Source organism: Delphinapterus leucas, chromosome 16 (genome assembly GCF_059928025.1).
Source record: "Delphinapterus leucas isolate spDelLeu-1000000601 "Yukka" chromosome 16, BTC_Dleu_Yukka2, whole genome shotgun sequence".
In the NCBI taxonomy this organism is placed as follows: domain Eukaryota; kingdom Metazoa; phylum Chordata; class Mammalia; order Artiodactyla; family Monodontidae; genus Delphinapterus; species Delphinapterus leucas.
In genome coordinates, this window is record NC_143144.1 from 82,096,146 (window position 1) to 82,120,862 (window position 24,717).

At 41.3% G+C, this 24,717-nt stretch overlaps 2 protein-coding genes across 2 annotated transcripts in view; one reads left to right on the top strand and one right to left on the bottom strand.

Annotated features, from left to right (window-relative positions):
• The window catches only part of DOCK1 (dedicator of cytokinesis 1), a 527,459-nt gene that overhangs the window by 290,004 nt on the left and 212,738 nt on the right, over nt 1–24,717 (top strand). The gene's annotated exons all lie outside the window — the stretch shown is intronic.
• On the bottom strand, nt 14,011–15,496 carry LOC111172197 (putative acidic leucine-rich nuclear phosphoprotein 32 family member C). The gene is given in 2 exon segments (XM_089898355.1): nt 14,011–15,267; nt 15,270–15,496. Coding segments are annotated over 2 exon segments (633 nt in total). The 5' UTR covers nt 15,448–15,496; the 3' UTR covers nt 14,011–14,812.

A 24,717-nucleotide genomic window follows, 5' to 3' on the forward strand; every position in this document is an offset into this window, starting at 1 on the left:
TTCTCTAGAAGGTGTGTAGTCTACCAGATCCTTGGGCTGCATTGGGGAAAACAAAGCACAAGAACCCCCCGTTGGAGTCACTTGTGGGCTATTGGAACCTGTTGGTCAAGATATTGTTTGTTGTATTGATTGACTCTTTAAGCACCAAGTTTGGAAGTAGCTTCTGTGAGCTTTTCTGCCAAATTCCACACAGAAGTAAATATTTGGTCAAAAAATTTAAAAAGTCCTTGGAACCAATCTGAAAGTGAATGATACAGACACAATGGCAAGGACAAGCAGAAGAGAGATTGGTGCCTGTCTTTAGAAGCATTGCCAGCTTTTAAGGGAAGACCTCTTGCTACTTAGTGGAAACATGTCACAGTGGTGGTGTTCTTTCAGAGAGAGCGCGGTAGCCAGGAGGTGCCACCTGGGAGTATTTTTTTTTTTAATATGTATTAATTGTTGAAAGTATGGAGGACAAGACAGTGGAAATCCAAACCAAAGCTTAAATTGGCTAGATTCTTAAAATGTATACTTTGATTCCTAGAGTGTTTATTACGAAGTCAAAAGGTTGCCATTCATTTGGATTACATTTTCCTTTAAACAAAATTTTTTGTTTTTTAGGTTCTTTGACCTAAAATATGATACATTGTACTGATGTATTTAGGTGGTACTGGTAATTAGTCAGAGGCTATCCCCAGACGTGTCTATTTTCAAATTATTTCAGTGCATAATGTTGGCATTTCTTCTTTAACCATTTCTTCTTTAAAGAAGAGTTCCCGCCTGGGACAAATGACTATTTCCATGGGGATTAAAGTTAATATTTAATAAGAGAAAACATTTTACTTTTATGCTTTCTTAAATTTCAACAAGTGTATGATTTTGAAAAGTATCAAATGCCTTCATATATTTGTGACCAAAAAAGTTATTTCCTTCTATAGTCACTAAAATATCCCCATTATTTGGAAGTTGGCAGATTGCCTTCAAATAGTTTTTCGTTTTTTTGGTAATCGGAGTAGAGTTGATTTACAGTGTTGTGTTAATTTCTGCTGTACAGCAAAGTGATTCAGTTATACACATATATGTTCTTGATGACCATGCGTTACAGCCTCTGGGCCAGACAACCTCGCTGTTCTATTTGCTGGAAAAAGGAAGAGGCTCAAGCTGACTCTCATACTTGGGCAAAAGGCTGCTGTTGATAAGTTCATGATTTCTCCAATGCAATAATAATAATGTGACTCACCCTCAAATGCTCGAGGGTTTTGCTGTCCAGGAAACATATGCACGTCCCCATCCTACGTTTCAGAAGTGATGCCTTTTCTCCTTGCTTTTCAGTGTGGATGAAGTTTGCCAATTTGCTAATTTAACAAAAGATTCAGACCTGAGTAGGAAGTACTTGCACCACACCTGTTACCCCCTGCTCTCCCTTCCGAGTGGATACGTGTCCTCTGCAGTGCAGATGTCCTGCAGGGACGGGCACCGTTTCCATCTGGTTGAGATCCTGCCTTGAGAGCAGGCCAGGACCCTTGCCTTTTAGAAGTTTGCGTGTCTGTTAATCGGTTAGCTCTGCTTTGCTAGGTGGCCCTGCAGGATATGCATGTTTGCAGGATAGCACTTTTTTTTTCCTATTACTGTTCTTAGCATCCGCCCGTGTCCCCTACTGCTGCCTTGCAGGTGACATGACCATCCAATTTGAGCTCCTTGCACGGAGCTCATGCTTGGTAGATACGTTTAAGCTGAGCCATCAGATGTGAGTGGTCTCGGTTTCCTTTTCCTTCACTCATTTCAAAATGCCTGTTTTTGTATGTCCCGCCTATAGTTCTCTCCTGGATTGGAGGCAAATGTGCCGTCTCCTTTTCAGAGCCCGTTCTGCGTGTGCCCGGTTTCTTTCCCTCAGCTTTTTAGCACTTGCTGCATACACTCTTCCATGTCCTCTTGCATCTCCCATCTCTGCATCTCCTCTCTCTTCTTGTTCTGTGCGTAGAACTCTCCTATCCCCAGAAATGCTGCCGACCATCCCAGCTTCATGCCAGGTCGTTAGAGTCTGTCCTGTCTTGTTCTTTTCACCATTTGGCAACTCCTAGAGAATGTCTAGCTGTTGCCACCACCACTTCTAACTACCCATGCCCCCGCCTTCTTTCCCCTCCCTTCTGGAACTGTTCTGTCCTGGAGTCCCTGACATCCTCTGATAACCACATCCCGTGCCGATCAGACAGCCCTCATCCTCCTGAGTCTTTCCTGGGCATTTGAGTACCTCTTTCTTCCTGCTGATGGATAGACCAAAAGGACACATTGCCTAACCATTATTAGTTTCAGAACAACACTTGAGGGTAGAATTAAACACCCTAAATTTATACATGAATAAATTGATACTCAGATTAAGTACTCTCCCTGGTTTACATTATTTATGAAAAAATTGGAATTCTTTCACAACGTGGTTGTTTTTTTTTAATTTAAATACACTGTAGTCCCTCATTTATGACCCTAATTTTAATTTATTTTACCTCCTTCAGCACTTTTAATCATTGTTTTTTTCTTAAATAAATTTATTTAGTTATATTTGGCTGAGTTGGGTCTTCATTGTGGTGCGTGGGCTTCTCATTGTGGTAGCTTTTCTTGTTGCAGAGCACAGGCTCAGTAGTTGTGGCACACGGGCTTAGTTGCTCTGCGGCATGTGGCATCTTCCTGGACCAGGGCTCGAACCCTTGTCTCCTGCATGGGCATGCGGATTCTTAACCACTGCGTCACCAGGGAAGTCCTAATCATTGTTTTTTTATGACATCTTTTAGTGCAGCTGTCCTCATACTGTTGTCACCCTAATATTTTTCTTCCAACTTTTTTTGTTTCTTCTTATTATCTCCCTGCACAAACCTTGTTTTCTTTTTCTTTCTTTCTTTCTTTTTTCTTTCTTTTTTATTGAGGTATAGTTGATTTACAATGTTGTGTTAATTTCTTCTGTACAGCAAAGTGATTCAGTTATATGTATACATACATTCTTTTTTTAAATATTCTTTTCCATATGGTTTATCATAGGATACTGAATGTAGTTCTCTGTGCTATACAGTAGGACCTTGTTGTTTATCCACTCCATATAATAATAGCTTACATCTGCTAACTCCAACGTCCCACTCCATCCCTACACCAACCCCCTCCCCCTTGGCAACCACAAGTCTGTTCTCTATGTCCACAAGTCTGTTTCTGTTTTGTAGATAGGTTTATTTGCATCATATTTTAGTTGCCACATATAAGTGACATCATACGGTATTTGTCTTTCTCTTTCTGACTTACTTCACTAAGTATGATAACCTCTAGTTGTATCCATGTTGCTGTAAGTGGCATTATTTCATTTCTTTTTAATGGCTGAGTAGTATTACATTATATATATATATACACGCACCACATCTTCTTTATCGGTTCATCTGTTGATGGACAGTTAGATAGTTTCCATGTTTTGGCTATTGTGAATAGTCCCTGCACAAATCTTGACCTCTCTGCAAACTTCTGTGTTCTGCGTCTGCATGTCCCATCATTTGCTAGAGGTTGTTAATCTCCTACGACAGGCACTTCTCCCATGTCGTTGCTTTGTCTTCCTAACATCCATTTTTAGGTATAAATTTTATCAACCAAATGAGTGTTCTTTATTTTTCTTTACTATTTTATAACTATGAAATATTTAAGTTATTTTTAGGGATAAGTAATGCTTCATGGACCATCTTTCTGCCAAAACATCTCTCTATTTAGGTTTATTTCCTTGGGATCAACTCCCACAAGCAATGTTGCTGAGTCAAAAGTATTTTAAAGGAGGACTTAAACGTGTCAATTTGGGAGATTGGATGAACAAAACAGAAAATCAAATTTAAAGCGCAAACTTAAAAGCTAAAAATGAAATGCTATCTACTAATCAGAAAAAATTGAAGTGCCTATTTATGTATTACTGTTCATTATGTTTGTAAGCAACATGTTGTCTTGATTCTAAGCCAATCATGGATCTCAGTAAATGGTCAGGAGCTTACATTTCTACGAGTATGTTTGAATTTCATCACTTTTCCTCTTGGCAATATTCCATATTCCATTTTGCCAACTATTGAGATACCCCAGTCCCACAGTGAGCACCCAGACTGGTCCTCATACTAAAGCAAGATTTTACTGGTAATAGAATTCTGGTTCACTAATTTTCTAAATGCTCTTGCCTGCTGCTGGAAAATTTTTGGCCTTCAGAACAACGTGTTCACAACTGTAGCCAGACAGAGGAATTTATAGAAGCCTTCGGTTGTCAGATGGGCAAGCTCTGCTAGGAATAATGGCTGGAGTCAGGCGAAGGTTTGAGCAGAATTTTAAGGGGAGGAATCATTGGTCGGGGAAGTGGCCTCCCAGTTGCTGGTTGCAGCCATCACCTTTCCATCGTTGAGTCTTTATCAGGGGCAGGGGTTGGTGTTCTTGCACAGCTCATCCTATAGCTCTGATCCAGTCAAGGCCAAAGAGCAGTGATCACTGACCATCATTTCTCCTCTTCCCTCCAGCTGTTGTCTGGCCAGAGGGTAGTACAGGGGACAGTTGGAGGAGGTACTCATTCACTTGTCGCCGTATTTATTAGGTGATTACCACATTCCCATGTTCTAAGTGCTAGGCATTCAGTGCTGCACCCATCAGCCTTGTTCCCTGGCCTCAGAGGAGCTTTATTATAACACAGAGGGAGGGGGGAGGAGGAGAGAAAAGGTGAGGGTGGGGAAAAGTAAGACACATTCCAAAGTCAGGCATCTCCTGCCATTGTACCAAGAACCCGCTCATGGGACACCTGCTGAGACCCTCTCCTTTCAATATAACTTGCCTTTGTCCCTGATTTCCAGCTTTAAGGAGATGAAAACTGGTTTTTTAATTGGATTCTGCACATTACTTCCTTGGAAGTGTACTTGGAAGATAGTGTACACGGTTTAAGCAGTTTCACGCTGGGTGTTACTTCATTAGTGACACTGTGTTTGGATCATAATTCTCATAAACTGATAGTATGCTAATTTTCCAGAAGCCAAAAGGATGAGAATCCTACTGTGTGTCTGTTGAGCATACTGTGCTTTGCCAGGAGGTTCTGAGCTCCTAGGGATTTCTCATTCTACTATATAAAAAAAAAAGCAAAGATATATCTTGAAAAGGTTTCCAGTTAATAAATATTAAGTTCACTTACCAATTTCTTATCTGTTTGGAGATGCTCATGGAAATAATGGCAAAGCCATGCTTCAGACATGTAATGCCAACATACTGGCAATGTGAGTATGCTCATATATGCTTTTGCATGTTGAAGAACAAAGTTTTCTTGTATGTTGGTGCCATGTATCAGTGGGAAAAATGCCACATGGAAAATATTTTTATGAGATACTAAAAATTTTAGAATATAATTACTTTCATTAATCTAAAAGAACATCAAAATGTTTGAATAGGGATTTCCTTTATAGAAATAGGAGCATAATTTGACTTAATGTGCAGTAGTACATGTGAGATGCACAATTGAAGATATTGTTGTGTCAAAGTAGAATCTGCTTTTTTTGTATCACTAATAGAGCCAGATAAATAACTTTGGTTCAAAATGGAATCATCAAGTCATAACATTTTGAACTGGAGGAACCTTTTTATTGTTTACTTTTTGGCTGGGGGTGGGGGAGGAATCTTCTTTAAATGAGAAAAACTGGTAACTTACTTAGCTTGCTGCCAATGACTAGGACAGGTAGCTTCTGACCTCTATCCCGTCTAATCTCCACCCACACCTGTGCTTATTAAACTTTTCTCACTCCACCAGCCAAAGATGCTCTTGGCAATGATCCCCTACCGTTTGCACTGAGACAAAGCAGGGCTTTTGCAAAGTTCACATGTCTCTATACTCTCTGCACCGTTGCTGCCCGTTGTCTCTGTCACGTTGAAATTCACGGTCCTTTCCTTATTTTTTCCTCCTATTTTGTGCTTTTATTTCCCAATCAAAGGATAATCAGTTATTAAGCTCGAACTTCTAGATATTGTTTATTTAATTCTCCAGATCCAGAGTCGGGTCTGTGGATTGGCCTTAAGGTTTTCCTTCTAGGTTCAAGAAGATTGGGGGTAAAGAAGAAACTGTCAGTGCACTGTGGTTGGACTGGACTTGCTGAAATATACTCTACAAGTCCTAACAAGTGTGAACATATGGATTCATGATCTGTTCGAAGCAGCCCTAAAGAAGTAAAGGTTTTGGTTAAGCTTACTGCTATTTGGGGGTTATGTACTTAGCTTTTGGCTAACTTCCTTATCTCCCACCATTCTACTCACATCTTGGCCATTTTGTCTATAAAGGGGAGGGAGTACTAGGTCTTGTTGGAGCTAATTAATTTTTTTAAATTTAATTGTGATGAAATATACATAACTCAGAAGGTACCACCTAACCTTTCTAAGTGTACAGTTCAGTGGCATTAAGTACATTGACACTGTTATGCAACCATCATCACCATGCATCTGAAGAACTCTTCATCCTTGCAAACTGAAACTCTTATACCCATTGATCACTAACTCTCCCTTCTCCCCTCCTCCAGCCCCTGGTACCCTAGCACCCTTCTACTTTCTGTCTCTGTGGATTTTACTACTCTAGACAATCACGGGTGGCTTTGAAAGCATTCCTTGGTGTGGAATCCCCTGGTCATCTCAGCCCACGTGATTCCAGTGTTGAGTGAGACCCTGTCTTCCTTACCTTCTGTCCCATCTCTGTCCCAGCCCAACCTGCTCTGTGATACTGACCATGTCCCCAGCCTACACCAGTGGCAGGTGTAGACCAACTCTTACCGTTTTGACTGTCACTGATGCAGCCCTGTTCATTGTTCACACTGTCCCCTCCTTTACTGTTGGAGCTTCGCAAGCCTTGAGACTGTGTCTTCATATTTCTGTATCCTCAGCCTCTCCCACAGTCTCTGGCCCAGGGTATGGGTTTCAGAATGAATGCTAGGAGCGTTAGGGATAAGTTACAGAACCAAAGATGTTCAAAGATGTCATCTGGTTAAAGTTCCTTCCACTCCTGTGTCCTGGATTGATCTTCATTGTATCTTCCTGGGTGAACGAGCAGCTGCCTTTCTCAGTTGATTTAAAGGTACAGTAGTTTAAGGTTCGTCCAGAGGGAGTGACGAGAAGCTGTACCCAGCAAGTGGTTCAGTGTGCAGCTCTTGGAGTCACAATGTCTTAAAAAGATGATCTCTCATGTGGGACTTGCACCTCATGGCTTATCTTTACTGAGTTTCCTTCAGTTATTTCCTTAATTTGATGTAGAGCTCAGTGCTTTTTCAATTAAAGACTCTTGAACTAAACCTTTGGGAGGACGGTCTACATCTTGTGAAGCTCAGCTTTTCTGTTTTGACGCCTCATTCGGAGGAGAGTGGAAAGCTGAACCATGTGTAGCCCGGCCTGCTGGACAACAAAGTACTGTTATGCTGAGAGTGTTTGACAGACACTCTTTAATTCAGTGACATTGGATCAGGGAGATGCTGTTCTAATAGCATCAGTCAGTATTTTTGTCTTTGTCGTCTTTAGCCACGGGTGTAGGGAGGGAAGTCGCTGTATCTGAGCTTCCAGGAGCAGCACAGAGGGGCACAGATGTCGAATTTTATACACGCTGATGTTTCCAGCATTTATTTTTTATCAAGATTTGTGCTTACAAATGGCCTGTTGAAAGTAATTGTGTAATTAGCTTAATAAATCACCTTTCTGTCATTGGTCTCTCCATATCTCCATACACACACTCCCGGATCAGCAGTTTGCCTTTTTTCACCGTAAGCTTTTATCAGTAGGGACTACAGACCAGCTGAGGTTTGCTTTCTGCTACTTAGCTTATCAAAATGACTTGGAGACTCGCAAGAAAAATAAGATACTGATGTTTTCTTGGTATATGTTTATAGCTATGCTTTGGGCTCACATGCGCCTTCTTAAAAATTTATGTGTTTACTTTCTGTCCCTGGAAAATCAGGTTTTCTTGATAACCCATTAACTATCTTTTCAAAGCAATCTTTTTTAAAAAGATTATTTCCAATTTATTTATTTATTTTTGGCTGTGTTGGGTCTTTATTGCTGTGCACGGGCTTTCTCTAGTTGCAGTGAAAGGGGGCTACTCTTTGTTGCGGTGCGCGGGCTTCCCATTGCGGTGGCTTCTTTTGTTGCGGAGCACGGGCTCTAGGCACGTGGGCTTCAGTAGTTGTGGTGCACGGGCTTCAGTAGTTGTGGCTCTCAGGCTGTACAGCGCAGGCTCAGTAGTTGTGGCGCACGGGCTTAGTTGCTCCGCGGCATGTGGGATCTTACCGGACCAGGGCTGAAACCCGTGTCCCCTGCATTGGCAGGTGGATTCTTAACCACTGTGCCATCAGGGAAGTCCCATTAACTATTTAATAAGAAAAAATATCCTGTTTTAATTATATCCAAAGATAACTTTGGGCTACTTTTTTTTTAGAATGGAGAAAGACTATTAAGAAACACTGTTTTAGGGGCAAAAGAAACACTGTTTTAAAATGTGTACACGTTTTTCTTTTACCATGGCTTAAGTTATTTGTAATAAAGAATTTCAAATAAAAACAAGCGAGAATTTAAAGCAGGAGTTTTGTGGAAGGGCAAAAAGGGGAGTGGAAATGACAAAAAAATTTGCTTAAACTCAAACTAGTAGAAAGTTAAAATACATTTTAATGAACTTGAATATGTTAACTGTGCTGTTAGAATAAGAAAAAGTTATATGTAACCATTAAATTAGAAGTATCAGAAAAATTACTATGTATACTTTGGTAATCTATTTTTGAGCAAGTTCCTTTATGTACATAAAATCAGTGTTTACAAAATGTATCCTGAAATTCACATTTGCCACCGATTAACTCTCTTCTCTCTCTGCCAGTAAATCTGAATTAGAGAGGTTTGGAATTCATATGTTGTTATGTGTCAGAAGTACACAGAGTAATAGATGGGAACAAGAATTGTAATTTGTTTGCAGGCCCCTCGTAACTGAATTTTCTAAGTACTGAACTGACTTTAAAAAATTTTTATAATTGAGTGTTTTATTGGTAATGAGAGGAACGGAACAAGTTTTAGTCAGTCAAGCAAAGCAGTTGCCCCACTTGCTACATCAATGCTACAGGCAAGAGAGGGGCGTGTCAGAGACTTCCCTGAAGAGGACAGGTGAGCCCGTGGTGTGCCCTCTGCTATGTGAATCTTGACATTTTCTCCGATCACCATTCTTTCCTTTTAGATCCCAGAGAAAGGGCACAACATAGGATGCAGCCAAACCTGTCCTTTTCTTTGTTTATTCTGTTCACCATCTCACGTTGATCCAGACTGCCAGCAACCAAATGCAGGGCTTAATCAGTTTTGTCTAATTAACTACAATTAGATTGAAGGATTTCTCTCCAGGGAGTGAGGGTTGCTCTGGAAGAATGCAGAGAAGTTAGCCTCCTGAGTTCTAGCTGTTGGATACATAGCTTAGAAAATTACAAGTTGTTGCAAAAGTATCTTTTCCACTATTTCACTCTGTAATTGCCAGGGAAGGATTTGCATTTCTGTACAAGAGTATGCAAAGAGAAAGCCAGATAAAACCTGTCAAACATAAGAAGTAGTTGATACAATATGCTCCTTTCTAAGTGAGCACCGAAGTTGTTGATGTTTTGAAATTTTCCTCATAGGCAACTTTCTATCCCCGTTGTATTGATCGTACTTGTGGACTGGAGTGGGATCTAATTGGCAACGAGAATAACTATGTATAAGACACAGGAAACTTGCAGGCAAATAAAGTTGAGCGTTGAGGTCCCTGCCCTGTCTTTGCTTCTATCTTACTTTCTGCCTCTCTGACCAGTTCCCATAAAGGGGCCTGTTGGGCTCCCAGCTCCCAGGCTCCTGGGACCTTCACCATTGTGATTAGGGAGCATCTCTGCCTGGACTGAATTTCTCCCACTTCTCTCCCCAGTTCCACCGGGCTGGGTGCCCCTGTTCCATTCCCCCCCAGCACCCGTGTCAGCCCATCTTGACCCTGCCACGCTAATACAACTGCTCTTTAATGGGTCTTTCCTCACCAGACACCGGGGCAGGCACCTGTGGCTTATCTCCATTCATATTCCAAGCCCCAGCACAGGACCTGGCCTGTAGCAAGTAGTGACGCATGTGTGTGTTGGTGAGTGAGTGGATGATTCCGGGGTCCAGGTGTACAGTCAGCTCCCCCGTGTGGCCATTCTTGACCCCTCCCACTCACCAGGCAGCTCTCGAGTTGCCCTGCCTGTCCTCTCCTTTATCTGCTGCAATTGGCTCAGTCTGTCCTTGTTGCTCCAGAGCTGCTGTCCTGGACACCCTCTCTTCGGGGTCAGGGCAGCACGAATATACTTACTTGCTAGGTGAAGACACCTGGCCATCATAAGAGCTTCCCAGGGCAGGGGGAAGGTGATTGAGACTTGTGACTCTCTGCCAGTGTGGGCCTCCCTCAGCTGCAGCACGGTTGACGACCGTTTGTAACCAACGCATTTTACAAGCGGTGTTCCTAAGGCCTCCGTTCTGTATCCTCAGACATGCCCTGAGCACCCACCTGATGGGCAGAAAGCAGACAAGAAATGGATGTGAGGTGGGCTCTCTCGTCCTCTACCGGCTTCATTCTGAGCCGTCCGCCAGCAGCCCTTTATCTGAAATGCCTGGCTGCAGCGGATGCTCTGGACACTTTCCCCCGATTCTGGTTCCCCCGGAAATTACCCTGCTCTTCCTGGACTGGAAATGCTACCCTCTGGTTGGAAAAGGCTTACTTCATGGCCAGTTATAAAGGGCAGGTAGTGTGTAGAAAGGGGCGGGGCCGTAGTGATGCCCAAGCCTTCCTCCTGTTCTCAGGGTCCCAGGCAGTGAGAATCTCACACTTCCTTCCATGCTGGCAGAATCAGGATGAGCCTCCTTTGATTTGTGACTCTCCCATTGGGGCGCTGATGGTGAGGTTTCACTGCGGCTCAGACACAGTCAGATCTGGGAGCCAAATCTCGGGGTGACTTTCAGGCTGGGCTGAGCATGGGTTCCTAGCAATCCCCCTCAGTTCCCTCCGAGTTACATGCGACAAGGTAGGACTTTTTGAGCCTTGCATAAACCTGTTCTATTGGATGTTCCTGAGCTCTGACTGATCTCTTCCCCATTACCTTTATAACCCTTAGCTTAAATTTTACTGCCTACCCTATAACTGATACTTGTTAGTAACCGAGTAGATTTTCTATCTGGTAAAATCGTGAAAGTATTAGACATTTGAAGGCGATTTTATTCTTTTTATTTTTTTGACTTTATAGAAATTTATTTCATAGCAATTATGCCAAAGTAAGGACTTATCAAATACACAAGAAATGTGAACCATATAAATACCTCATTATCCTAACAAGACTCTAATTATATCAAAATTTTCTCAGAATTTTATTGAAGCCATTAGCATCTCAAAATAATAAATATGTTCTTTTCTCTGTCAGATTATAACGATCTCCTTGATCACACATATTTCTTTGTATGTTATTGAATTTCTCTGTTCTTTCAAAGTAAACTTTTTTTTAAATGGTGATATACACATGCTGGGTTAATGTCCTTTGAGCTTCAACACACTCTTCTCTGCATTCTGTGTTCTATGACGATAATTTTAATATTTCAAAACGAGCCACATTTGCCCTCACCTATTTTTCGTACGAATGGATTTTGCTCACAGGTTGTAGAGGGAAGGGGAGTTGAATCATCTGGCTGCAGGGCTTCTCTCCTTCCTGATGGAGTGTAGATGAGGAGACCCTCCAGAAAGGTGTGCCTGAGTCTCAGGAATGTGCCCGGGTCCCCAGGTGGTTGGAAGACTCTTTCTCTCTCATCTGTGGGGCGGGGAGCAGCACGGTGCGCTTGGTGGAATGTTCTCTCAAACGCTACACAAAGCCTGTAAGCAAAATGAGGTTTTCTGCTTCCTCATTTTTGCTGGATTACGTGGCTGCATTGTGATCGCTTGGTGGCTACCATCGCACTCTTGTTTGGTTTTTGTCTTTGCCCTTTGTTTTGATGGAGGCTTACAATGACGTGATGTGACTCAGGTGAAGCTTTGCGTGGGATGGAAGCCACGGGCTGCACCTGTACACACCTATTACTGCCCAGTAAATAGACTCCCAGACCGTGTCTTACAACAGGGACCTGGGCTTTTACTCCATGTACCAAAGTGCACAAATTTTCTAGCATATCAGGTTGTCGTTATCAATGCAACGCCCGTTAAATGACCAGGCAGCTTTGCTTTAAGACTCACCTGGCAATTCTTTTTTTCCAGGACACAGTATTTAAATTCGCTTTGAATATGATAACCCAGAGAGAGAGCTCTCTTTAGAGAAAAGGTAGATGGCGAATCCCCAAGGTAGTTTCTTACATTCAGATGCGCTCACAGCAAACCCCACCACAGAGACATTTTGCTAACTAACGTGAATTCAGTACTATTAGATACCAAAAAAATTCTGGTACTGTTGTCAGCGTCTCGGAACATACATTTCAAGTTGATTGTAAAAAATACTTTGGTACATGAATTTCTTTAGAAAAGTGTTACTTAGCAGTAGGTTTAGGGATCTTTAAAAAGACTAGAAAGAAATTGATCACTTCATTAGAGGTACATTGTTTTTAATTGATATTATCAATCGGTCCTTATTTCCAATTATGGCCTTTGCTGGACTGAATAATTTCCCTTTTATTTGTTTATATTAGGCCTTTTTTCACTTTAATTTTTTTTTTTTTAATGACAACGTCATGGGCATTCAGTCTGCTTCGTCAAAGGATTTATTGCTCTTTTCTTGGCATTAGAGCTTGGTTGGCGAGTGAAACAGTGATCCCTGCCCTCTTGGAGTCTATATTCCAGTGGGGAGAGTTAATCAACAACAATTCTAATAAGTAGGTAGATTACGTGAATGTGTGTGAAGGTAACTCCTGCAGGAGAAGGTGGTGTGAGAGGATGGGGTGTGCTGGGGCCTGAGCGGGGGTCCCACTTTAAATGGGATGCAGCAGCAGCAGCGCTGGGGAAGCAGACCTTGGAGCCACATGCTGGAAGAAGGGGCTGGGAGTAAGGTGGTCTTCTTGGGGAGGAGCCTTCATCAGAGGACACAGGCAGGGCAGCCTCTTAAGGGGAGAAGCTGGGCAAGTTCTGAGACCCCATGGAGACTGTGACTGAAGCCATGAGGTTACATTAGGTTCTAGGGCTGCCATAACAAAAGCCACAGAGTGGGTGGCTTAAACAACCAAAATTCATTCCTTATCGTTCTAGAGGCCAGAAGTCCACTATCAAGGTGTCCTGCTGAGTTGGTTTCTTCTGAAGTCTCTCTCCTTGGCTAGTAGATGGCCATCTTCTTATTGCATCTTCACATGGCCCTTCTTCTGTGTGTGTGTGTGTGTGTGTGTGTGTGTGTGTGTGTGTCCTAATCTCCTCTTCGTTAAGGAATACCAGTAATATTGAATGAGGGCCACCTTAATGACCTTAATTGTCTCTTTAAAGACCCCATCTTCAAATACATTTACATTCTGAGGCTCTGGGGGGTTAGGACTTCAACATATGAATTTGCAGGGGAGGGGGGACAAAGTTCAGCTCATATCAGAGATGGAGTCAGGGGTATTTTGTGGAGAGGGGGGCAGCTCATGGATGGCCTTGTAGGCCCATTCATTGGTCAACATTAGAAATTATTATTTGTGATAATGGTTTTATCCCCAATAATGGTGCTTTCCTTTCCAGAATTCCCATGTAGTTGTGTGAAGTTTCCAATTCTTTCAAACAAATACCTCCTGTTGACCGTGCTTCTCTTTAACTGATCAGTTTAGAATTCTGCTTTTTGCCCCTTCATGACACCAAAACAGCTGATTTAAATTCAAAACTTGTGGGCTTCATTATCCCGTGTACTTCTTGTTGAGACAGGAGCTAGGATCACTACATTTTGCACTTTTAACTGTGTAGCCAGATAATTAGCTTGTGAAAAACATACTCAATTTTGCAAACAAGGAGTGATTCTGGAAAGTAATTAAAATTAGTCATTATAGTAGGACTTTGTGGATTTACCTTCCACTACATGCTGTTAAGATCTCGTCTAATCAAGATTAATAAAGAAAAAAAAAATCTTGGCTGAACATCTGTTGAAGAGTGGCTCCCGATTTAGATCATCTCAATGTGACTTGTGATTAGAGTTTTGGGTTCAGGTGAAGGGAAACCAATGTGATTTGTGATGCTTCCTTCCTTTCTTTCTTTTAAATGTTCAGATTTTATTTACAAAGCTTCTTTGTTGTACAGAACGTAAAAATGCTGTTACAATCTCAGTGTAACTGGCAGCCACGGACGGTTGACTCACAAATCACAGCTATCCACGGTACAGCAAGTCTTACACAAAAACCTAACAACGCTTATAATTTTGTTGAGGTGAAGTCCCCAAGCTTGGTGGTGGATTTCTAAGAGGGACTAAATGGAGGAAGGTAGAATGTCACAGAGACTGTTCTTTGGCTCTTCGGGTGGGTTGGTGTCCTGGGGTTTGTAATCACAGCTACCTTTTTTTTTTTCTTAAACAGCTACCAAATCCATGTGAGCAGTCCAGCCGATACTGAACAGTTCTTTTTTGCACGTTATTTGGGGTCTCAGTCATCTTTGCCTTCATCGTGTTTCTCTCTTCCTCTTTTCACCTTTCCCGATTTCTTCCCCCTCATCTTCATCTTCATCTTTTAAAAATAAATTTATTTATTTATTTTTGGCTGTGTTGGGTCTTTGTTTCTGTGCAAGGACTTTCTCTAGTTGCGGCGAGCGGGGTCCACTCTTCATCGCGGTGCGCGACCTCTCTTGTTGCGGAGCACAGGCTCTGGACGCGCAGGCTCAGCGGCCATGGCTCACGGGCCCAGACGCTCCGCGGCATGTGGGATCCTCCCGGACCGGGCGGAGCACGAACCCGTGTACCCGGACTCCCACCACTGCGCCACCAGGGAAGCCCCGGTCTTCATCTTCATCCTCTTCTTCATCTACACCCTCCACCTCGGCATCTGAGTCAGTGGCTTCACTGTCCTCTCGGTCATAGTCAACCAGGTAGGTGAGCTGGGGCGGGAACTTGAAGACACTCTCTCCGAAGTCAGTCAGGTTAGTAACCTCACGGTTAAACAGATCCAGGCTCTTCAGACATTCCAACTTTTTCAAAGGTTCCAGGGTGCTGATATCTTTCAGTTTATTTCCACTTAAGTTTAGATGTCTAAGATTTGGAAGTTTTTCTGCTAACATATCCAGATCTCCCAAGATTCAATTGTCACTGAGCTCAAGCTTTTTCAATTTAGGTAGTTGGGGAGATTTGAAACTGAAATCAAGCCTACATTAATTAAACTGAGGAACTCTAAGTTCACACATTCAGCCGTTAAGACCTTAATTTTCCCATCATTTGATGTGCAATTGTCCAGGACAAGTTCTTGAACAGCTGCCGGGGTGCAGTTCCTCAGCTCCAGGTGGATCGTCCTCTTGTCCATGTTTCTCTCCCCGCCCCCCCCACCCCGGGTCTTCAAACTTAACTTTCCGCGGCGGGGTGGAGGGACGGGGGAGAGGCGTCCTAGCCTGCGCAGAGAGGGCTGTCGGAAGGGGTCTGAGCGGTCCCGGGCGGTGGGTGGTGTGCGGCGTGCCGGCAGGCGAGCGGAGCCCCTGGAGCTGGAGCCAGTGCATCCTTTTTATTTTTATGCGTGAGTCAGGTACCTGAAATGTCTGTGATTGTCATGTTAAAACAGTAATCTTCAAAATATGTGAATTTGGTTTAAAGAGATTAATCTTAAGAAAACAGTGTTTTATATTCCCTAATTAAAACTGTGGTGGTCACCATTATGATTGGTAATTACAAGACACAGCTCTAAATTTTGAGAGGAGTAGGGGAATGGCTTCTTCTAGTATTTTCATTAAGTCTGTGTAGGAATAGATAGATGTGAATAATGTGTACATAACTCTGGGTACTCGCTGTATATTTTGATTGATATCCCGTTGAATATTTTTCTCAACATCTTGGAAAGGGTTTTGGTTTTGTCTTGTTTTTGCAAACTGTGATGTGACAGTATCTACAGTGTATACTTGCCAGGTGCATGATGATACCTCAGAGCAAGTACCAGAGGGTCTCCTTAAGATACTAAGGAGCTTTAAACAAGAGCTTCACTTGTCAGGGTTGAGTGAAGCTCTTGTTTAAATTTAGCTGACAGTAAGCTCCCTGTCAACACACTCTGGCCAATAGAATGTGAGTTTCATGAGGGCTTCTGGAATAGTGCCTAACACAGTGTGCCTCTGTAAATGTTTGTTAGACGATGCCCTTCCTAGGAAATGGGATTTATAAAGAAATGTCCATCTTCTAAGTTTTGTTTTATTATAGCTTGGCCTTACATATTTATTTTGGGGGGTGGTACCTTTCTTGCCCCCTTAGTAAAATTTAACAGCATCCCTATGTGCTTTTTTTTTTTTTCCTTTTTGCGGTATGCAGGCCTCTCACTGTTGTGGCCTCTCCCGTTGTGGAGCACAGGCTCCGGATGAGCAGGCTCAGTGGCCATGGCTCACGGGCCCAGCCGCTTCGCGACATGTGGGATCTTCCCAGACCGGGGCATGAACCCGTGTCCCCTGCATCGGCAGACGGACTCTCAACCACTGCGCCACGAGGGAAGCCCCCTGTGTGCTCTTTTGATGCGTAATTCTATTGCTGGATCTTTTTGCCCTTCAATATAAAACTCTTATATTTTAGTAATATCCATAATCCTTTTTGTTTAGCTTCACATATTTTGTCAGAGATGATCTCTAGGTTAGGAATTTTCCTTAACATCTTAAGGTCTATCTTCAGCCAATATCCAGGAGACTAGATATTAAATATTCTCACCACCCATAAAAATGGCAATTATGGGACATGATAGATGTGTTAGCTAACCATAAGTTGTGATTGCATTGCAATATATAAATGTATGAAATCAACACATTGTATGCCTTAAACTATGTCAATTAAATCTCAATTAAAAAAATAAAAATAACACATTAGACCCTAAAGGCATGCATGCCCATTAAAATCTCTAAAAAAAACCCCAAAGATGCTGGCTCTTATTACAACTTGCCATCGTCTTGGTGGTGAGGACCTGTGTAGTAGGTCCAGAAACAGAAATACAGCTTATAGTGATTGGAAAGGACAACACAAAATTGTTGACAGATGTTGGCTTGGTCTGTTTCAACATCTCTCCCCAGGCCCCCCTCCACACACCCCCCATAACAAAGACTACAGGGAGTGATGACAGATTTCTGCAAGTTCACAGTCAGTGGTTTTCGCAAGTATACAAATAAAAATATAGAGAAAAATTTAAAGCTTTTTGGAGAAAAAGCTCTCCTCCCACTAGGAACAATAATACAAGAGCCGTTTAAGATCCATATGATGAAAATCACAAAATATTCCTGAATGGCATCTAAAGAGACTTGAACAAATGGAGAGACACTGGGTGCGTGTAATTGAGAAGGCTGCTATCATAAGCCTTCTCAATGAATTTAAAAATTCAGTGCCACCTCAATTTCAATTCCAGTGGGACTTGTTTCACGCTCAGTAATGTGGTTCTAAAGTTCATGTGAAAGAATAGATTGGCATGGACACTCAGGGAAATGTGAAAACCAGGGGTAGTGATGTAGGACTTGTACTACAGATAACAAACCATTTGAAAGCTAAAGCTACAGTAACTGAGGTATGATCCAATGTTCATTAAAAGTAGTCTCTTTCTATATATATGAGAGCAAGAATGAATCCACCAAAATATCAATATTAGTTGCATATCATCTTATGGGGATTTTATGATTTTCAAATTTTCTTCTTTATATATATATCTTCTTCTTTTTACTGTGTGATCATATATATATGTATGATCATACAGTAAAATTCACCCTTTTTAGTTCTGAATTTTGATGGATATATACAGTTGTGTAATCACCACCAAATACAAATTTAGAGGATTGTGATATGCCTAAAAAAGTCCCTCATCATTCCCCTCTGGAGTCAACCGTCTCCCCTTTGTCACTGTAGTTTTAGTTTTGGGTTTCTAGAATGTCGCATAAATGAATTGATACGCTGTGTCGTCTTTTGTGTCGGCGTCTTTCAGTTAGCACAGTTTTTTTTTTCTTTGAAACAAAAGAAACCCTTGGTGTTTGAGAACGATGCACATTTATTTATTCAGTAGTAGGTCCATTGTATTGCGCAGTACTATTCCGTCATATGGATTTACCACGGTCTGTTGATCCACTTACTAGGTAATAGACATGTAAGGTGTCTCCATGTTTGGCAATTAAGACTAAGACTGTCTATAAATATTTGTATAGAGGTCTTTGTGTGGATATATGTTTTCATTTCTCTTGGGTAAATACCTAGAAGCAGGAAGGTTGGGTCCTGCCAAACCTTTTCCAAAATGTCTGTATCCTTTTGCCTTCAGACCAGCAACATAGGAGAATGTCTGTTCTGCAACTTCCTGCTTTTTTTTTTTTTTAAAACTTTAGCCATTCTAATAGGTGTGTAGTGGTATCTCATTGTGGTTTTAATTTGCATTTTCCTAATTATTAGTGACACTGAACATGGTTTCATGTCTGTCTCGGCCATTTTTATCTCCTTTTAAGTGAAATGTCTCTTTAAATTTTTTTGCCAATTTTTCGATTTGGTTGGTTGTTAATTGAGTTTTCAGAATTCTTTATATATTCTGGATACAAGCCCTTTGTCTAAGGTGTGTTTTGCAAATATTTTCTCCAGTTCTGCAGTCTGCCTTTTCACCTTCTTTTCAATGTCTTTCAAAGAGCAGATGTTTTTGATTTTGAAGAAGTTCTTTTGGTCATTTTTTTCTTTTATGTTTCATGCTTTTTGTATCCCAAGAAATATATGCCAAATCCAAGGTCAGAAAGGTTTTCCTTGTGTTTTCTTCTAGAAGTTTTGCTGTTTTGGGGGTTTTGCATTTATGTCTACGTTACATTTTGTGTTGATTTTTGTGTATGATGCAGGGTGAGGATCAATTCTATCTCCTCACCCCCTGCCTTTTTGTTTGAGACTTTTCATATGTGTCTAATTGTACCATTTGAAAATACCACCTGTTGAAGAGATTATACTTTTTCATTGAATTTTCTTGACACCTTTGTTGAAAATCTGTTAACCATATGTGTGCGGTCAGGTTTTTCCATCTATAGGCCTTTTTCACCAGTACCGCACAGTCTTAATATCTGTAGTTTTATAGTAAGTCGTAAAAGCAGGTAGTGTGTGTCCTTTTACATTATTCAAGATTTCTTTGGCTGTTTCACATTATTTGCTTTTCCACTTAAAGTTTAGAATCAGATTGTTAATTTCACAATAACCTCCTGCTGACTGTAGATCACTTGGCGTCCTAATTATATTGATTCTTCCAAAGCATGAACATAATATGTATCTCCAGTTTTTTTAGGTATTCTTTGACTCTGTTTTGAACGTTTCGTGACTTTAGCGTACAAATTTCGTGACTTTAAAGTATTCTTGTGTGTTTTTTGTGTGTTTTATCTGTCATCATCACCACCACCACCATTATAGCCATCATTTGCGTATGTACCCAGACACTGGGCCCAGGCCAGTGGTCTTGTCCAGTTTCCCATAATCTGGAGCTGTCTGCTGCTCCCTCTCCCATCCCGTCCCCCTTCTTCCCTTTCTTCCCCCTCCTCCTCCGTCTTCCTTTTTTTTTTTTTAAAAAAACTTTTGTCCGAGGGCTGTTTCTTGCTCTTCTCATCTTCTAATTGTGTATTGGCCAGGTGGCTTAAACTCTCTCTATACTCTTATCTGTAAAAAGGAGTTAATATGCTCTATACACCCCCTGAAAAAAGCTAGGGTAAGGATGTTTTCCTCAAAAAGTTATTCCTCATGATTTAACATTTTTGGCATAAAATACTACCTCAATGATAATGTGTCCTTCACATTCCATCGAACCAGGGGGCACAGCTGTAATGAGGAAGAATGTGGGGGGGGGTGAGTTTCAGATTGAGTATCTTCATCCCCAAGGACCTTTGACCTAATAGTTTCAACCCCCATTGAGGATCCTTGCTGGAATCAACCATTGCTTTAGGAGCTGAAACTGGTGATTTCCTAATTTTTTGGTCCCATCTACATTGTTTGGTCTGCAAGAAAAGAGCCTTACCTTTGCCTCTCTGGCCACCCGCCTCACCAATCCCCTTGCTCATGTATCAATATAGACTCAAGGACTTTCCATGTGTTGTAATCCATTGCTCTCCTTGTTCATTGTGACACTCGGGTGTCGCAGGTGTGGCCACTGTGGCCAGGATAGCCTCTTCCAGCATTCTCCTCATCCTGCCTTGGTCCCAGGCCCCCTGTGTGTGCTCCTTCTGGGCGGTGCTGTGTCTACTCACCTGACCAAGCCCCGGAACTCCATGCTTTCAACACAGCACCCACTCTTTGTGAGTTGAGTGTTGCACTTGTTAATACTCTGCAACATTTTGAATCTTTTCATCATTTTGGCCTTATCCCCACACTTTCTTATGTATATTCCAAGTGGCTCCATCTCCTCCGAATCTTGGGGACCTTCGATTTCCTCAGGACTGTGGTGAAGGGAGATGAGATGGGCATGAAGCCCCAGTGGGGTGTGCTTCATACTTGCAGTGTTTTCTTACACACCTGCTCGACAGGTACATTGCTCTGCAGAATTTCTCTTGGGTACCCCCCAGATTGAGTCCTGCTTCCCCATAGTAGGAAATTTTGAAAATAAACCTCAAGGCACTTAGAGCCTAAATCACTTTGGGTGCTTACGCAGTCGTAAGCAGATGAGCTATGGGTGATGTATCGTGATGTGTAGCGTTTGAACCTGTATCTGCACACAATAGATGTATTTATTTATGTATAAGTCACTATTTCCTAAGAAATAATATCTTATAAATGAGATCATCCCTATTTCTTTTATATAATAATCTCATATTCCCAAATATATTTTATTCTCCTTAAAGATTCATTAATTTTTTTAACCCTTGGTATGTGACATAGTTTTCTCCTCACTGACTCATGTAACCAATATAAATAATATTGAGGGACAGCATCCATTTATGATTCACATAGAGGAATTTCATTTCATCCAGTAAAGAGTTTCAACTTTAATCTATAACTGTGATGGTAAGAGTGTCCTTTATGGACAGAAGTCAATTAAAAAAATACGGAGAGCATTGATCCTCCTTCAGAGGCAAAATTTTATTAAGACTCAGTTACTCTTGTTTCTATTACAGTGTATTTACGGTTACTATATATCATGGGAGAACATTTGAAAAATCTGATTACCTTAAATTATCTGATTTTCTGAGTTTATGAAAATAAATATAAAATTTTCTGCTGTACTCTGACTTATGTTAGCAACAAATGAATCCTATCAAGAAGTTGTATACAAAGTATATATTCCTCATTATTACATAAAATATAATTGTATACATAAAATTTGATTGTGATTTATTTTCATCCCTTATAACAAATGTGAATATGTGTTTAATTTATTATATTGAATAAGCAGTAAATAGTTGTTATGATTATGCAAGATCCAGATAGTCCCTTTTGGTATATTCGTCCTATAAACATCTTCTTACAATTACTGCCACTGTAAAATGGAAAATGATTTTTGTTTTTAAAATTAGATTTCTTTACTTATAGTGTCTGCAATGATATGAAATACTAGCACTCAATTTAAATTTAAGATTCAGGTTTAATTTTGTTGCTAGTAGTTGTAAAAGAGCTAATAGATGACATTAGTTTCTCAACTATACTATTTTTAATTTTGTATAGCTTCTTTTTACAAACGTCCCTCACTCTGTGGTCCTTTATATTGATAAAATAAGGGATCGCAATATTTTGGAAACTAAATAAGTGAAAATTAACCGTACTTTGGATAAAGGATTCATGGGACTGAATTTATCTTTAAATGAGAAAGGGAAAAAAAGACAGCCCTCAATTTTGCCATGGATTTTATTTCTGGGAAAGATGTACCAAGTTCAAATTATGTGAGTGAATATTTATTTTTCCAAGAACCTCAGTGTTAACAATAGCACCCGATTCAGCCGTTTTGTTGTATCTTTTGCTTAAGCACATATTTAATTAACAAGACGTGAAGTACTCTGCAAAGTACAGCAGTGACTTTTGCCTTCTGATGTTTTTCACGTGGGGCACTGTCTTCTTACCTTCATTTTACAGCGTTGTTCTTCTATCTGCATTATCATTTCTTCCTCGTAACCCCCATCCTAAAAGGGTTAAGTAATTTCCTATGATGGGAAAACACATAAGTGAAGAAATCAAAGCAAAGGTGAAAAAAACTGTCTTGTATCTATTTCACAAATCTAAAGAGAAAGAACAGTTTCACAAGGATCATAGAATTTGGAAGGAGTTTTCCAAGTAGGTTATTATTGTTTTAAATCAGAATAGTATATTACTTGGTTTACAAGGACAGATCGTTTGACTTGCCCTGAGAATTAGCTGCCCCTTCACCGACCCCTCCATGATCAATTCCCGATCCACACCTGCAACTCTTTTTGCTTTTCATTTGTTCTTGAATGTTTGAGATTCATTGTTCTATCCGTAGTGTTCCAAAATCTCACAAGTGTGAGTCTGGGTCGTGCTTGACACACAGTGGGCCCTTTCATTTTGTGTACGCGTGACACTTTAGAAAAATTATCTTACATCTCTTAATTAATTTAAGTTTTATTTAAAATTTTTGACAGCTTCATTGAGATCTAATTTATATGCCATAAAATTCATCTATTTAATGTGAACGATTTAAGGGTTTTAACTGTACTCACAGAGTTGTTTAACCATTACCATCATCAATTTTAGAACACCGTCGTCAGCCTCAGAGGAAACCTGTACGCGATAGCAGTCACTCCCCGTTGCCGCCCAAACCTCCAGCCCTCGGCAGTCACAAGTCTAACTTTCTGCTGTTGTAGGTTTGCCTATCCTGGACATTTTCTAGAAATAGAATTATGCAAAATATGATCATCTGTGACTGGCTTGTCAATTTCTGCAAAGCAACCAGCTGGAATTTTGATAAGGATTGGGTTGAATCTGTACCTCAATTTAGAGAGTATAGCCATGTTAACAATACTAAGTCTTCTAATCCATGAACATGGGATATCTTTCTGTTAATTTAGGTCCTCTTTTATTCCTTTAACACTACCTTCTAGTTTTCGGGGACCAAGTTAAATTTATTCTTAAGTATTTTTTCGATACTTTTGTCAGTGGAATTTTTTCTCTCTCTCTGTGTGTCTGCTTTTTCTACTTTCGGAGGATTTCATTAGTTTTTTTATCCCAACGCTTCTATTAAAATGTTTAGTTTTGCTAATACAGCTGAAATGTTCCAGAATCATTTCTTTGTCTTTGTTCCTTTTTTTCTTTTTACAACATTGTGTTCTTGTTTTATGGATATAATCTCTTATCTGCCTGAGGAAAATAATGATCGTTCTTTGAATTTTCTTATATTTTCTAAATTTTCTTTCATTCCTCTGGCTTCTGGTTTTGTTTGTTCAGGTCTCCTTTATTAACGCTTGGTTGACTTTTCTCACAGAGCTTGGAGGCTGCTGGGTTTCACTGCATGGCAAACCACGGTGGGCTGGGCTCTCACGCTGTCAGAATCTCCATGGGAAGTTAGTGGGTATGCTCTTGTGCTGGTCAGTTTCTCCAAAGAGGATTCTTCCAGTCTCCTGTTCCAGTTTGCTGTGGGGCTGAGCCTGGTGGAGGGGCTGAGCCTTGCTGCTTTGCTGGGAGCTGAGCCGAGCAGAGTGGGGAGTTTACAGTGATTGGCTTCTTTTTTCTTTTATTTAATTTATTTATTTTTGGCTGTGTTGGGTCTTTGTTGCTGCGCATGGGCCTTCTCTAGTTGTGGCGAGCAGGGGCTCCTCTCCGTTGCGGTGCACGGGCTTCTCATTGCGGTGGTTTCGCTTGTTGTGGAGCATGGGCTCTAGGCACGTGGGCTCACTAGTTGTGGTTCACAGGCTCTAGAGCACAGTGTCAGTAGTTGTGGCGCACGGGCTTAGTTGCTCCGCAGCATGTGGGATCCTCCCAGATGAGGGCTCAAACCCATGTCCCCTTCATTGGCCGGCGGATTTCCAACCACTGCGCCACCAGGGAAGCCCCCAGTGATTGGCTTCTTATCATTGGATAGTCTCAGCCAGGTGGCTCCTGCCACGCTGTCTCTTTTGCTTTGTCCAGAGGATAAACACGTGGTTCCCTGCCAGGAGTGAGCGGGGTTCCCTTGGTGGATGTGCTGGGGTGGGCATATAGGCCACGTTTTAAAGACATCAGTGCTTTTGGTTTCCACCTGACATGCAGCCTCACTTTCTGAGTACCTGGCACCTCCAGTTTCCGAGCCTTCCTAGGGTTCTCTGCCCAGAATCAACAGGATTCCTGATAGATATTCACTCCCTTCCTGCCTCCGGGGCAGCCGGTAACCATTCCTGCATCGACTTGTCAGCTTCCAGAATTCTCTTGTCTGTAGTTGTGTCTCTTCTTATTCTCTTGGTCTTTGTGGGTTTGTGAGGTTTTTTTTTTTTAAACATCTTTATTGGAGTATAATTGCTTTACAATGGTGTGTTAGTTTCTGCTGTATAACAAAGTAAATCAGCTATACATATACATATATCCCCATATCCCCTCCCTCTTTCATCTCCCTCCCACCCTCCCTATCCCACCCCTCTAGGTGGTCACAAAGCACCGAGCTGATCTTCCTGTGCCTATGCAGCCGCTTCCCACTAGCTATCTGGTTTGT